The following is a 17,321-nucleotide window of genomic DNA, read 5'->3' as shown; positions in this document are numbered from 1 at the left end:
TCACTGGCGCCAGGAGAAGGAGACTTTGCCCCTGAGAATTCTGACCAGTGCCCCCTTCATGTCTTTGTTCCGCAGGCTGTAGATGAAGGGATTCAGTAGGGGGGTCACCACTGTGTACATGACAGCAGCTGCTGTGTCCTCTACCACTGAGTTGGAGGAAGAGGATGAGGGGCACAGATAAGCCCTTATCACTGTCCCAAAGAACAGGGCCACCACAGCAAGATGGGACCCACAAGTAGAAAAGGCCTTGCGCCTCCCTTGGGCAGAAGGGACCCTGAGGATCGCAGACACAATGCGGATGTAAGACACAAGGATGAGCAAGAAGGGGATTAAGATGACTGCACCCCCCAGGTAGAGAAGCACAAGCTCATTGATTTGGGTTTCAGAGCAAGCAATCTTCATCAGGGGTCCCAGATCACAGAAGAAGTCTGGAATGACCTTCTTGGAGCAGAAGGAGAGCCGGAATATGAGGAAGGTGTGTGTCATGGCAACAATATTTGTAAGGGTCCAGCAGCCTGCCACCAAGAGTGAGCAGCGCCTGAGGCTCATGATCATTGTGTAGTGGAGAGGGTGACAAATGGCCACAAATCGGTCATAGGCCATTGTGGCCAGGAGGAAGATGTCCATGTCTCCAAAAGTCAAGAAGAAGTAAAGCTGGGCCAGGCATCCTGCATAGGAGATGGTCCTGCTCTGGGAGTGAATGTTTTCCAGGGCCTTGGGTACTGTGGTGGAGGTGAAAAGGATGTCATCACAGGACAGGCTGGCAAGGAAGAAGTACATTGGAGTGTGGAGTCGAGTGTCAGTAACAATGGCCAGGACGATGAGCAGATTCCCAGCCACGGTGATCAGGTACATCCACAGGAAGATCAGGAAGAGGAATCGCTGCTGCTGTGGCTGTTCTGAGAGACCCCAGAGGAGGAACTCAAAGGTGCTGGTTTGGTTCTCTCTTGCCATGAGCACACAAGTCAATGAGGAAAATCTTGAGCTAGCTTTCTGAGATTTTTCACTCTAGATGAATGCTGAGCATTCCCTTCTCTGAGCTCTAGAGAAGAATGACAGTGTTTGCATAGTAATCTTGTGGTACATACACAGGACACAAAATGCAGCCTGCTCAAGATACTCTTCCAGAACTTTCTGCAAGATTCAATGATGACCATTAAAATAGTCATCTTAGATACTTTTCTACATTTCACCTGGGCAAGGTATCTTTGCTTATACCATATTTCTGTTTAGCTATGCTCTAAGGATCCACGAAGATTTGTTCACCCACTTTCACGTGTTTGATAGTCACTGAATGCCAACCTTGCACCTTGTTCAGTGCCAGATAATTAACACAGTAATAATCCTTAGCCCCAGACAGTTTCCAGTCTCAAGATATAGACAAAACTACCTACTTTGAAATCTTAGACCATTTAGGTTGAGCCTGCCATGCCCGATCCAACCACTCTTGGATCTGTGGGCAGCTCTTTTCATCTGAAATGTTCTGACCCATCAGTGTCTCAAGCTTAATATTTTGAAGACAACTATTCAATTTTTCCATTCTTCTAGAAATCTTGTTTCATCAATAAGAAAAGTACTTAGTAAAGACCTGTGATATCCAGACTATTCTTCAGAGATTCAGTGAAATGGGCAAAGGAAGATCAAAACCTCAGCTGTCTAGAATTGCAAAACTGGCGGAGGCATTTGTGGTTTTAGCTTTTGTGGTTTTAGCTCATGGGAGATGGAGGTAGAAAGATCAGCAGTTAATGGCTAGCCTCTGCTACATAGTGAGTTTGAGTCCAGCTTGGGCTATGTGAGAGCTCATTTAAAGAAACGGAAAGGTATAAAATGCTAAACAAGTTGATAAAACATATATGTTAGTATGTACATGTTCACTCTATTTCAATTCTACCAATGAACACACTTCTCTTCCAATTTCCTATGTAACTTACCAAATATATTCTGCATAAGACTAAACCCAATCTTACAAAACTAACAATGACTCAACTTACAACCTCTCAAAAATTCAGTAAAAATTAATTACAGGACTTGAAGAAGACAGTGACAAAATTAGAAAATAAAAATGCTCCATTAACCTGGAAAAACTGTTAAATGTCTTTAGTAGAAAATTTTGGTAACAAAAAAGCTATTTTAAAAATTCTGCATTCCATAAAATACGGGATAGGATATTGCCAAGCAGGATCACTGAATGTATTGTATAACACTGTCACTTCCTCCGTAATAACTACGCATTGGTTACTACCTCCCCAAGATGTCCCCCAGGACTCTTCCTCGCCTCTAAAGATCACTATTCTGCACAGTGTTGGGTTATTGTACAGTACCCATAAATATGTACAATTATGTTCCATTACAAAATTACATAATTTTAATTATCTAAATTGCTGAATGCTTAGGAAAGAATCATAATAATGTCACACACCAGAGTCTATGGAATATTACTAGCACAGCAGAGGAGAATACACTGCCTCAAACACCTTCACAAGATACAGTAAATCAGTAATCAGTAGTGATTAAAATTGTATCCATAATATACAAGCAACAGTTATAACTTGATAAGAAGAAAATAGCTAACAGTGATATATTTTAAGTATTTTCCAGCATATTCTTTCCCAAGCAACTTTACTAAAACCATATGAGATATATTTTTCTTTGAGTCTATGTAATTGTTTCCTAGAAGGCATAGCTGTCTGTGCAAATGTTTTTATATAGAAAATATTTTCTGTGGACAACTACTAAACAAAACTGTTTCAAACAAAAAGGAGAGTGAGAGAAACAAACACAATGAAATGCCACTTCCCACACTCTATGGCATCACGTCAATAAACCAGGTAACATCAACTGTACCAAGGATGAGAAAATGCTGAGACTTTAGGACCTTGGTGGTGGAATATGAAACAATATGTGACTAATAGGGAAAATGATTCGACATTTCTCGAAAGGCTAATCATAGGGCTATCTAGCCTAGTTACACCAAAGGAAAACAAAACTTGGACATCAATTTCTTACCATTACTCATTATAGAGGAGAACTGAAAACAACAGAAACGCCTACCCTGGCTGCAGGAATCCACGGTGAGACGGCAGTGCCCTGACTCCAGAGTGCAGACGTCACAAGTGTGTGGAATTTGGTGCTGTTCTGCATCAGAGCTCAGGCTGCTTCCTAAGGACTCACACTTCCAACAAGCCCCAGGTGATGCTGATGCTGGGCAGGGAGGGTGTGGTACCCTCTGCAGCCAGTCCTTGATGTTCAAAATGAGCTGCTAAAGACTAAAGTCTGCAATGGGAATCCTAGCAACCATGTGCAATGCAAGGTCCTGGACTGGGCTCCATTTGAGCAGATGGCTTGAAAGGGAACATTTGCAGGATATCTAGAGGAATTTGAATAGAGACCTGACATAGACCAGAATAAAAATCATTATTAATTAAATTGAGGAGATATATAAGAGGCTTCTTAAGATACAGACTGGATTTTTATGGGTGTAATACCACAGCAACTATAGCTTGTTTTAACATATTTCAACATAAAAATATAAGTTATTGCAACCTATATAAGATACAGGCAACACTAAATGGGTGTTCAAGAAATAAGTCCCTATTTTGTGAAATGAAAACTTAAGCTATGTTCCACAAATTCAGATGCCAAAGTCAAAGAAAATAAAATAATGAGAAAAGCAACTGCAGTTATAAAAAATAAAATCCCAACATTGAATTCAAGCATCTAAGAAATCCTGAGGGATGAAACCAAGTAACTTGCTGGAACCTGAAGCCATTTCTTCTAAGATAGAATGATCCTTCATTTATAAACACTTTTTAGATCCTATGCATTATTTTAAAGATTAAGAAGACATATAGTTATCTATCCTTGAATTTTTTAGTGTCAAAGATATTCATTCATCAAACTCTATTTATATGAGCAAGCATTGCTCGAAAACATTCTGAGATACTGTAAAGTGTTCTTCACCTGGTTTGCCTTGTTGGCCATTTATCTTCATTTGCTTGTGAGGAATCTGCTCAGAGATCTTGCCTAAGGCACACAGTAAAACTTTCCCCAAACTCTAAAATTTGGATCTTTGCTTGGATCATGTCAAGTTGACTCTTCCCTCTCATTTTTCAAGTGAACTCAAAGCTGAGTCTTCCCTGTCATAAGGACTTCCTCAGTGAGGTAGGAGCAGATGACTAACAATGTAACACCCACTCAGGATAATATGTATTATGAGCTAAGTAAGGATCTATGAAAGGAGATTATTCACCAGATGAGGGATAGATATACACATACAAACAATTCCCCAAATTTTGATTACCAAAACTAGAAAGAGAAATTTTATAAAAATTAAGGCAGTAAAATGTCAAGAACAAAATCTATAAAATATCTAAGAATAATTACAAGTAAAGCCTAAGACCTAAATAATAAAAATCATAAGATTTTATATTAAAAAGAAATCCTCCTTATTTTAAAAGATAAAGGGAAATATTCCATATTCTAGGCTAAGAAAAGTAATTACCAGAAAAGCTATAATCTCCCTCAAATCAAAATATTATTATAATACAATTGCAATTAAATCACTAGACTTAATTTTAAGTCTAATTTCAAATAATAATGAGCCAACTATACCTCCATTACTCTCCATTATATTATTCACTTGATAATTCATGACACTCTCTATATACTAAGGTTGTTTTGTTTTCTTTCTTCTGATGCCTTTCTAAAAATTAATTATTTCTTTTATATTTTGAGATTACAATATAATTGAATCATTTTTCCCTTCCCTTCAAAGCCTGCCGTACACCCCTCCTTGCTATTTTTCAAATTCATGGCCTCTTTTTTTCATTGTTACATGAATACATACATACATATGTACATATATATATATATACATACACACACACCTATTTATACATACATGCATATGTACAGATATATTCATACATGGATAATTATACATACACATATATACATGTATATATGTGTAATATACATATTCTTAAACACATAAATACAACCTGCTCAGTCTGTATATTGTTCTTTGTAACCACGTTGTCAGGACTGACCATTTGGTACTGGATCACCAATTTGTGTGCTCTTTCCTGGAAAAGACTATTTCTCATGCTCTCAGCATTCCTTAGTTGCCTCTCATAGTTCTTTGTTTAGGGTTGAAGCCTCCTAGGTTTACACACACACACACACACACACACACACACACACACACACACACACACACACACACATTAACATGTCTATTGTTGTCCTTATTTTGACAATCATGTTGCCTTACATTTTCTTGATAAAAGTCCTGTTTCTTGCTCACAGCCCTGTATTCATCCAGACTGAAAACACAATATGCACTTATAACATGCTGTGGATGAGAACACACAGCATGCCCGTGGAACACAAGATTCTAACTAACACAGCCAAAACATGGAGACTCATACGTGTACAAGGGAATATGTACTTGGTGCCACCAGAAACAGACAAGGGCAGAGCTGGCAAAGGACAAGTGAGCATCTAAACAGCTAAGGAGAGACTCCAGGGTACCTGGACCTAAGAGGACAGCTCCTCCCCTGGACTAGGACTGAAAGCCTGGCTCTGCCAGACTTGAGAGTTCAGGAGCAGAGAGACCACCCCACCCTGAGGAAGGGGTCACTGCCAGGAAAACTGAGCAGTGTGTTCCTGCAAGCACCTCCAGCTGAGGCTTGAGTAGTGCAGGAAAAAGGAAACAGCTGACCTGAGCCAGCAGGTTCTTTATGGACGCCGATGCCCAAACTCCTAAATCTTAAATCCTCTCAGAGGGACTTGTGGATCTTGTTGTAATCCTGTGCTGATCCAGGAAGGTAAGGTCTGTGAATGGCCTCAAGTTCACACATGAGGGAACAGCAGAACCCATGTGTGATCTCTACTCTTTTTTTTTTTATTCCAATGGCATGCTGTAGTGTGGTGTGCTTTAGACAGAACAATAATAGCTTTTCAGAGCCCATGTTGAACCAAAATTGCTTCCTGATGGTAGCTGTTGTTCAGTGACAGGGTCTTTCTCTCCATGGTGGTCTAACAGACCCTGCCCTATGGCTCCTCAGTTGTCTTTCAGGGATAGCTCAGTTCAGGTGGTCTCCTAGGGACCATAAACAGTCCAATCCTTCGTGTGTCTGTTCTGTTAATCAAATGAAGTAGTTTTCAATTCTTTAGCCAGGAAGAGTAGCTTTTTTGGAACTAACTGGTTAGTCAGAAATTAAATTTCATTGCCTCTATTTTAACACAACAATTTATCACTATAATTGCTAACTCCAGCATCACCACCTCATGAAAGGCTAGCCCCTGCCCCTTTCTCTACCACTGTAATTCTGCAGTGCCTGAGCTAACAATGTCAGGAGCAAAAAGATGTTCAGTATGCATATGAGCCAGGAAGGCATGAGTATTGGGCATACAATACTCTTCCATTCTGCTCTTCTCTTCCATTCTGCTCTCAGAAACTGTGGCACATAACAGTAACAGAAACAAAAAGCCAGTCACCCTGACTTCATGAGAGAGAGAGTTCCAGGAGGGACTCTCTACTAGCTAGAGAGCCCAAGAAATGTCAGCCTCTTGTCTGTCTGCATTTGTGTTCAATGGGCCAAGCGTAGGCTTGCCTTGATGCGGATCCTAGTATATAGGATCTAGCCAACAAGAAGAAATTTGTCAGGCAAAACATGTTCCCCTGTCCCTCTTGAATACTCTCCTTTCTGAATGTACACACTAGGATGAGAGCAAAACACACACCCACTCTGAAAGAAGCACCAGGATCTCCTCTATGTGAAGTGAAAGGCATCTTTCACCTGACTGTTCTCTTGTCCTCAGGGTTGACTCTGCTTCACTCCACACTCCTTGTTCTCAAACGCTTCACTGGCCATACCATCCCTCAGGACTCCTCCTTCATCTGCTCTCCCTATAGCCTGTTTTCTGGACCCCCACACCAAAGTGTTTGTTGACTGCACTGACTCTCATGGGAATCCTGCGTTTTGGTTGGAAAGATTTGAAATGTACATCATTTTTCTGTCCAAGCACCACAATTGCCAAGACATGGTTGTGATTTCACTGTTTGTTAATCATATCTGTCCACCTCTACTTGCTCCTTAAAGATGAAATACAAACCTTATTTACATTTTCTCCTAGGACCTGAAAGCCTGCTTCTGTGCTGGTTAACAGGGGTCCTTCAAGGATGGTGTCTCACCCCACTTATAAGCTCACCATATTGCCTGTGTTTGTCCCAGTCACCACCACAACGACCTATGGCTTCTTCTTCAGTCCTCTGTGATCACTGATGTAACATGAAAAGTTTCCCGAGACTCTGAAGCTGTTTCTCTTTCAAGTGGAGTCTATCAAGATCACATACTGAAGCCTCCTCTGGTGCCCAGGGAAGCCCTACACACCCCACTCAGCAGGATTGCAGATTGAACTCTGTTCCTCAGCATCAGGACCCCAATGATACCACATGTAGAGTTCTAGCCCTGGGCTGTCAGAGGACTTACCCGTCTATTGATTTCCCAGAAGGACCAGTGTGAGACTCCATCTCTTGTGGGAAGCTAGAGCTTAACAATTGCCTCAGGACCCACACATTCCCTCAGGAGCAATTTCTTGAAAAGGAGAAAGATATGGTCCAGTAGCATTGGACTTCTCTCAAGAAAATTCATTAACTCTCTGTTTCTTGGACTGAACTAAAGAAAGCTACCCCATCCAACTAAATTAAATCTCCTCTGGCGTATGACTTTTTACATAACCCCCTTAAAGTAAATCACAGGCTTCTGTTGAAATTTGTTTCATTGTGTGGGTTTCTTGAGATAATAGATACATAAATATGTATGTGTATAAATGTGTATTTATATACATTATATGTATATATAGATGTATATGAAATCATTAACATTCTCCTTTCAGTGTGGATTTTTCCTCAGTCTTTGCACACTCTGGTAATAGCATAGTGTTGTAAAGAGATTGGGGAATAAGACTCCAAGACTGGTAAAATCATGCCAAGAGACAAAGAAGCCATTTTGAAGCATTCTTATTGGCTAAGTCTTGAATAATAGAACAATGAAATGAAATGATACCAATGGATCATAACTAACTGAATAAAATGAAGATAAGTGTATCACACTGGTATATTATATGTGGATGAATGAGGAGAGGGGAAGGTAAAGGAAGAAAAGGAAAGGCAAAGCAAGAAAGAATATTCATCCTTAGAGTAGAATTCAGCTAATAAATTTGAAATTTGAAAAATCAACACTGGTAGAATACCACAGCAATGTTTTTGCAAGCTACTTATTAATGATAATAGAAAAGTAGCATGTATCTACATACATTTTTTGTACGTCACCCTTTCCAAATGATCAAAACATGCCTACATTTGGACAAATCATGTGTCTTCCAATATGATATATTGCAAAGGACAAAAAAGTGACTTGTGTATTCCTGGCCAAATGTATTGCTAAACCTATACAAGATGCTGGTCTAGGAAGTTCCAGGCTTTGCTCCCCAACAACAATAACGATCTAACAACCCACTGGAAGAAATCACTCCTATTCAAGTTGATGTCCAGTGTAGACACCTCAGGCTCTTTTGGTATGTAGAGTATGGACTCTTCTCCCAAAGCAGCCTCATATCTCCCATCCCAATGGACCACAGCATGAAGGGAGTGGGGATGAGAGTGGAGGGGGAATCACCATAGCTGTGAACACTGACTAAAGACTTTTCTTCAAAGCAGACATATTTTCTCCTCCATTGAGCATGAGGCCCAAGAGGGCAAAGAAGCTGCAGAGCAATTGAGGCAACTCAAAGACTAGAAGCTTCTCAGTGCTGCTCTGAAGTGCCTATGGGTCCCATTGCTTATTACAGAGTTCCATGTCCTCCCCAGTTCTCTTATATAATCACACCACTGGGGAGGACTGAGCACTGAAATGTGCTGCACACATAGATCCTGGTTTGTTTGTCAGCCCATTTCTTTCTACAGAGGAATGAATAACCCTGTACGTGTCCTAGGGGATTACTGGTTTTCCCTGTGTGCTCCTAGATGGTCACTTCAATATTGTCACTTATCAGTGTGTTGTTTCTCTGCATTAATTCCCAGGATATCAAGAAGAACCCACTGATACTGAACCTTCATATCATTGTCTTCATGCCTAATAAATGCCACAGCCACCAGATAACCCAGCACTGTTCCTCTTCCTGTACTTTATTGTGAGAGACCTCTGGTGATCTCTAGAATAATCTTGTCCTGGTGTTTGGTGTTATTCCTCCAAAAATGAGCTTAACTCTGTCATACACAAGCTTCTAAACACCCTGATCCTATCATCCTGTTTTAAAAGTTTATTTTCTGACTGTGTAAGTGGAGTTTAAGGGCAGAACCTCAGTCTATAGCAGCCCCAACAAGCCAGGCTCAGTCAGCCAGAAACCAATTAAAGATATGACTAATGTGCTGGGCAAGATAGCACACCCCTTTAATCTCAGCATTTGGGAAGCAGAGGCAGGTGGATCTCTGTGAGTTCCAGGATGGCCAGGCTGACATAAAGAGACCTTGTCTCACACAAACGAATAGGAAGATATGGGTTAGGGAAAAACTTATCATGGTGTAGGATGAAGGACATATAAGAAAGCTCAGAGGTACTGATACGAGCTTTAAGTTTAAAAAGAGTAAGAGCTGGGGTGGAGTAACAAGAGGTTATGCAATTTAGCAATCCTGGTAAAATTGTGGTCCTGCCTATCAGTTGCTCAGCTTTGGTTCTTCATGATGATGGAACAAATGGTTGGTGTATTAGCTGCTGTCATTTTCCAAGAGGACTAGTTTTGTTCCTGTAACATTGTCTTTGACCTTAATGTATCTGTTGATAATATCAAGAACAAACCACTAACTTAAATCTTCTTCATGTAACATGAGAAATGGGATGTGATTTTTCCTGTCTGGAGAGATAGCTCAGTCAAAAAAGTCCTGGATATGCAAGCATGAAGTCTTGAATTCATTCCCCCAAATCTATGAAGAGGCCTAATTTAACATAAGTGCAGCCATGACAGGCTGCAAACTGACAGTACTGGGACTAGGCTCGCCATTATAATAACCAGGAAAAGCCAAAAACTGTACCCTGTGGGAGACCAGTCAGAATTGAGACAAACAAGTACTCGATGCTCCAGAAAATTAAGGATAGCTTACATCATTTGTATATAAATTGCCAGTTTCTTTTCAGCAATACCAGTACTAATCCCTGTTTGACAAGACTTCTGTTGCCCCACTCCTGCCCAATCAGGAGTTCAATCCCCATCTGAATCTGGAATTCCCCTCCTCCCTCCCCCATTCTTTACTTCTTAAAAACCCTGCCTCAAATGAGCTCGAGGCTCTCCCTGATCCAACTGCTGTGTTGGAACTGATGGAGAGACCAAGCTTGAATTTGCAATAAAGCCTTTTTGCTTTTGCATACGAATTCAGACTCCTGGTGGCCTTGGGGGGGGCTTATGACACAGGCATAACATTTACATTTTTTTAAAAACACAAGTACGGTCACACATACTGGAGCTTGTTGGTCAGTCAGCCTAGCCTACTTGATAAGCTTCAGGCCAGTGAGAGATCTTGTCTCAAAAGGCAAATTGCATACCTCGGGTGGTCATAGGATGCAGAAAAGTCAAGATATGGGTAATATGGAAGCTTCTTTCTTGCTAACTAACCCTCACAGGGAATGGAACCTGCTTTCTGCTGGAGAACTGTCATCAACAGTCTCATTCAGTCAGTTGTGGAACCTGCATGTCACATGAATAACTAGCTAGGCAATATGTGTGCACTGGTGCAATAGTGGCATTTCTGTTGTGAGGGTAACCAACAACTTTTGGACTGGATTTGATGCCCATTCCATCAGAGAGAATTCACATCTGCTACTGTATGCACAGTCAAACTCCATGTCTGTGGAGATCATAAGCCATAGCAGGGAAGCTACTACTGACATTTTGTTAAATGGACATGATCTCCATATTTAATTGCCTTCAAATGGTCATGTTGGTACTCATACATTACGGTGGATGTCATTTTGCATAGAGAAGCTTCTTTATTTGCAGTGGTCAGCAAAACTACAGAAATTAATTACTGACCAAAGTGCTAAGAATAAGTGTCAGTCATAAATGTTCATCATCCCCATAAAGACGTCACAGAACAGGGAGTGTAAAGAATCTAAGCGCTGCAAGAAGGTATTATTGAGTGCTGCAGACTGTTGTGTTCATGGCCATTCTAGGAGTATCTGCAAAACTTTGAGATCATCATCACCATGCCACAGAGGTGACTCTCAAAGCCTCACCTCTCCCTAAGGATCTATCATTAGCCTATTATCACTAGAGGATGGAGGAAAACTTTTTTCAGTAGTGTAGCCACTGATGAGATGCCCATGGCTCTGTAATGATCCATCCCTTGTTCTGTAAGTAACTCCAATGAAGCTTATTGAGTCTTCAAAGAGAGACAAGGAAGTAGAAGGGGGAGGGTAGTCAGGAAGAGGAGAGAGAAGAGTGGGAGTGAGACAGAGGACAAGGAGGTATGGAGGGTGACTATGACAAAAGCATGCTGTGTCCACATGTGGACATGCCACTTCTAAACAGTTAGGTCTACAGAATGAGATCCAGTATCAAAAAACAATAATAAACAATAAAAATAAACTAAAACTCATTACTGTGTGATTATTATATGTAAATAAAAACATTTTAAAGAAAATCAACTTGTTTAGCTCTATAGCCCATTTTTAAATTGGACTGTTGGGTATTTTGATGTCTAATTTCTTGAGTTTTTTAAAAATATATATTCTGTATATGTACCATATTTTCTTTATCCATTCTTCAGTTGAAGGGCATCTAGGTTGTTTCCAGGTTCTGGCTATTATAAACAATGCTGATATGAACATAGCTGAGCAAATGCCCTTGTGGTATGATTGAGCATTCCTTGGGTATATGCCCAAGAGTGCTACAGCTGGGTCTTAGGGGAGATGGATTCCCGATTTTCTAAGGAAGTGCCATATTGATTTCTACCAGCTGTACAAGCTTGCATTCCCACCAACAGTCTTGGAACTCTCATCCAATAACTGATGGAAGTGGACGCAGAGATCCTCGGCTGGGCCCCGGGTGGAGCTCCAGGTGTCCAACTGTTGAGAAGGAGGAGGGACTGCAAGAGCGTGAATTGTTGAATCCAAGATTGCAAAAAGCACAGGGACAAATAGCCAATCGAATGGAAGCATATGAATTGTGAGCCAACGGCTGTGGAGCCCCCAGCTGGATCTGGCCCTCTGGATAAGTGAGACAATTGAATAGGTTGATCTGTTTGGGAGGTGCCCAGGCTGTGGGACAGGGACCTGTCCTTGGTGCTTGAACTGGCTGTTTGGAACCTTGGGCTTACACAGGGACGCATACTCGGCCTGGAAGGAGGGAACTGGACCTGCCTGTACTGAATCCACCAGGTTTAAATGAGTCCCTACAAAAGCTTCTCAGTTTCAAGAGGTCCCATTTATTAATTGTTTCTCCCAGTGTCTGTGCTACTGGTGTTATATTTAGGAAGTGATCTCCAGTGCCAGTGCATTCAAGAATACTTTCTACTTTCTCTTCTATCAGGTTCAGAGTAACTGGATCTATGTTGAGGTCTTTGATCCACTTGGACTTAAGCTTTTTGCACGGTGACAGGTATGGATCCATTTGCAGCCTTCTACACGTTGATATCCAGTTGTGCCAGCACCATTGGTTGAAGATGCTTTCTTTTTTCCACTGTACAGTTTTGGTTTCTTTGTCGAAAATCATATGTTCATAGGTGTGCGGATTAATGCTGGGGTCTTCGGTTCGGTTCCATTGGTCCACATGTCAGTTTTTATGCCAGTACCAACTGTTTTTGTTGCTGTAGCTCTTCAGTAGAGCTTGAAGTGAGGGATTGTGATGCTTCCAGAGGTTGTTTTATTGTACAGGATTCTTTTGGCTATCCTGTTTTTTTTTTTTTTTTTTTTATTTTGAAGATTTATTTATTTTATTTATTATGTATCCAGAAGAGGGCGCCAGATCTCATTATAGATGGTTGTGAGCCAGCATGTGGTTGCTGGGAATTGAACTGAGGTCCTCTGGAAGAACAGTTGGTGCTCTTAACCTCTGAGCCTCCTTTTTTATTTTATATGAAATTGAGTATTGTTCTTTCCAGGTCTGTGAAGAATTGTGTTGGGATTTTGATGGGGATTGCACTGAATCTGTAGATTACTTTTGGTAAGATCGCCATTTTTACTATGTTAATCCTACCTATTCATGAGCATGGGAGATCTTTCCATTTTCTGACATCTTCTTCACTTTCTTTATTCAGGGACTTAAATTTCTCGTCATACAGGTCTTTCACTTGCTTAGTTAGAGTTAACCCAAGGTATTTTATATCATTTGTGGCTATTGTAAAGGGTGATGTATCTCTGATTTCCTTCTGAGCCTGTTTGTCTATTGTATATAGGAGGGCTACTGAGTTTTTGAGTTAATCTTGTATCCTGCTACATTGCTGAAGGTGTTTATAAGCTGTTGGAGTTCCTTGGTCAAACTTTTGGGGTCACTTATGTATACTATTATGTCATCTGCAAATACTGAAAGCTTGACTTCTTCCTTTCCAATTTGCATTTCCTTGATCTCCTTATGTTGTCTTATTTCTCTGGCTAGAACTTCAAGTACTATATTGAATAAATATGGGGAGAGCAGAAAGCCTTATCTTGTTTCTGATTTTAGTTCATAGCAGCATTATTTGTAATAGCCAGAACCTAGATGCCCTTCAGCTGAAGAATGGATAAAGAAAATGAGGTACATATACACAATGGAGTACTACTCAGCAGAGAAAAACAATGACATAATGAGGTTTGCAGGCAAATGGATAGAACTAGAAAAGAAATCATTCTGAGTGAGGTAACCCAGACTCAGAAAGACAAACATGGTATGTACTCCCTCATAAGTGGATACTAGATGTAAAGCAAAGGATAACGAGACTGCAACTCAGAACTACAAGGAGGCTACCTAGTAAAGAGGACCCTGAAAAAGACACAGGGATCACCCAATGACAGAGAAATGAGATCTACATGAGCAAACTGGGGGTGAAGGGGTAATGGAGGGCAAGGATCTGGAGAAAGAGAGCTTAGGGGAGTGGGAAGTACTAGCTGGATCAGGAGCAGTGTGGGAGGATGGGGAGGGAGATACCATGATGAATGAAGATCCCAGGGGAATAGGAAGAAGCAGAGTGCTAGAAATGTCCTCAGAAATCCACAAAGATACCTCCACAATAGACTACTGGCTAAGGTCAAGAGAGTGCCTGAGCTGACCTGCTCTAATAATCAGATGGCCCAACACCCTGGCTGTCATGATAGAACTCTCATCCAGTGTCTGATGGAAGCAGATGCAGAGATTCACAGCCAAGCCCCAGGTGGAGCTCCGGGAGCCCAATCGAGAGAGAGGAGGGATTATATGAGCGTGAGATATTGAGACCATGATTGGAAAAAGCACAGGGACAAATAGCCAAACTAGTGGAAATGCATGAACTGTGAACCAATAGCTGAGGAGCCCCCAACTGGATCAGGCCCTCTGAATAAGTGGGACAGTTGATTAGCTTGAACTGTTTGGGAGGCCCCCAGGCAGTGGAGCCAGGACCTGTCCTTGGTGCATGGGCTGGCTTTTTGGAGCCTGGGGCCTATGCTGGGACATTTTGCTCAGCCTTGGTGTAGGGAGGAGGAGACTGGACCTGCCTCGGCTGAGTCTACCTGGCTAGGCTGACTCCCCATGGGAGACTTTGCCTTGGAAGAGGTGGGAATGGGGGGTGGATTGGGGGGAGGGCAAGGGGGTAGGAGGAGGGAGGATGGGGGAATCCGTGGCTGATATGTGAAATCAAGTTAAAGCTGCATGCTCTCTTTGGCATTGCTTGTTGGCAGGAGTCTCTGTTTCTTAGGATTCCTTTCAGAAACACCTTTGAATTCTGTCTTGTGTGTTCATTTGTTTTGTGAAGTGTTAATCAGACTACATTGCTTATTTAAGCTATTTCTATGCTTCTTGTTAAATTCAGTCTGCTGCTTCCAGATCAATTTCACTTTTTCCAAGGTCTGTTCAGTTTTTTGTTGCTCTTATATACTTACTTGGCTGAACTCAGACTTAAAGGCCGAAGTTCTCAGTGAGGACAGCCTATCTTGCAACCCATTCCTGGCATTTTTCTTTGGCTTTCTTCATTCCCTTGGCCAAGAGTTTAGCAGATCTGCAGCCTCTTCCTTGGTTTCTTAGTGTGTTGTATCTCAGAGCAATATGTCGGTGTTTGTGTTGTAGGACACATGGAGTAACAAGATGCTGAATCTTGGGTGCTTTGGTCCTGGGCTTCTTAAACTACTTGTTTAAGGGCTTTCTGACAACATATTGGTGGGCACCATCTTCTTTCAAGAGAAAAAAAAAGCTTTCTGATTCTGCTAGCTCTTTTAGGTCCCTACAGACAAAGCTCAATAGTAGTATGTGTCATTCCAGGAATATCATTCTCTCTGTCTCTCTGTCTCTGTCTCTCTCTCTCAATAACTGTGTCGAGAACACTCAGGTTAGCATCCACAATGTTACTGTGAACAGACTTGTGCTTCTGCTTCCCAGTCTTCCTTGGTCTGTAACGAGACCTTGATCAACAGCAAGAGCACTCTACCATGGGTCAAAATGCCTTGCTTCATGGGAAAACAGCGTCATTCCCACCACTGATTCAGACCACATTACCCTTTCTACTCTTCACCCAGAGCATCAGCAGCTACTGTGACTATGTGATTCTCAGAATATACGATGCTTGCCTTCACTGTCTACTTCAATGAGTTTCTGACAGCTGATGGCTGGGAAGGAGATATTCAGCTTCATCTCGACACCCATATTGTCATTGTTAATGTCTTCACAACAATTCCAAAAAATTTTCATCTCTCTTTCTTCAATTGCCTTTCTGTTTCACTTCTAGGTACTTAATATAATCACCTCTCTCTTTTTCAGTAGACATGTTCTATAAAGCATTCCTGTTTCTAAAAAGCATTCAATGACCAGGAAAATAGCCAAGGCAGATTTTCTTAGACACATTTACATTTAGTCTCCTTCACCTTAAGGAAAACTCCCAAAGTAAGTTTTTCTATTTTAGGAGGAGAAGAAGGCCAAGATTCTGTGCATGAGCCAGTGAAACCCATGTTCAGTGCCCACAGAAAATACTGATCAGTAATTGAAGACTAAAGTCTCATTTTCCTCTATGCCACTAAATAATTCCGTCTCTTTCAGGGGTACCAAGAACTTAAAATGCAGAAGAGACTCTGAGAAGTATGTCAGCACCCCTAAATGTGTTTACCAAGAAGGAAACAGTAATCATTGGATACGATGGTATCTGTGGCCATGGACCAGACAGCAGACCACAATCTAGATACAAAATAATTAATAGCAGAGCCACCAGCATGATGTGATCTCATATTTCTATAGGAAAATACCATTCAAAATGTGTCAATATTGATTATATATACAGTTTGATATAGGATGTAGAGGTCTGTCACATGGACTATTAGTGAAATAGAAGGTGAATACATAGTAACTTTTATACAGATTTATATATAAATAATCAAATAATAAGGGATTTGGCATTTTGGCTCAGTGTTAGAGCACTTCTACAGCAAGTGAAAGGCCTCACTCTGGGTTCAGTCCTCACCTCTGAAAAAAATAAAAATGGTAAAGTTAATACATCCTAAGTGTTAACTATATGCCATGCACTATTTTAAGAATGTATATAATTTAAATATACATACTATTTTAAGAATTATATACAATTCTTTCAATTATTTTATCTTCATGAGGATGTGTTTATTATTATTACTGTTTGCATTTCAGTAGTATATCAGTAAGCAAATGTTGGCCCAATCAGTATGCATCAAAGTCAGCAATTGTTGATCCAACCTAGGCTCACAGTATTCACCACCACTTTCTGCAGAAGGCAGTGACCTCTCTGCCACAGGAGGTACTAAATCGTAGGACTACAACCATCATTAGGGCTACTACAAAGGTGATATATGGATAAAGTAGTCTAGATGTCTGTAGACTCTTTCCATCTCTCAGAATCCAGAAAATCTGGAGATCTGCCACCAGCATGCTACCTTAAAAAAAGCACAGCTGTGCTATGAAGCTTCTCTGGTCAAATCCTAGTGAGAAGATGAACTGTGAGTCTCTTTCTTTGAGACAATAAATAGCGGAAAGACCAGATGTCAATTATACTAGGATCCTTACACTTCCCAAGCAGCAGTTCCTAAAAGAGTCTGAACAGCAGAGGTAGAGAAATCCCAACAGAGAGGCTGGGATAGGTC

General features: G+C 41.0%; 1 protein-coding gene across 1 annotated transcript; it reads right to left on the bottom strand.

Moving 5' to 3' along the window:
• On the bottom strand, positions 1 to 954 carry LOC118590099 (olfactory receptor 1P1-like). Its single transcript, XM_036197954.1, has one exon. It carries the CDS (start codon positions 952 to 954, stop codon positions 1 to 3), a length of 954 nt encoding a protein of 317 aa, XP_036053847.1.
• Positions 955 to 17,321: the final 16,367 nt, after the last annotated feature.

The sequence above is a fragment of the Onychomys torridus genome, chromosome 8 (genome assembly GCF_903995425.1).
Source record: "Onychomys torridus chromosome 8, mOncTor1.1, whole genome shotgun sequence".
Taxonomy (NCBI): domain Eukaryota; kingdom Metazoa; phylum Chordata; class Mammalia; order Rodentia; family Cricetidae; genus Onychomys; species Onychomys torridus.
Note: the sequence above shows the minus strand (reverse complement) of the source record. Positions and strands in the feature narration are given on the sequence as shown.

What these genes read in the sequence shown, in the direction of transcription:
- LOC118590099 (XM_036197954.1), bottom strand. Translation starts at nt 954, where the DNA reads ATGGCAAGAGAGAACCAAACCAGCACCTTTGAGTTCCTCCTCTGGGGT.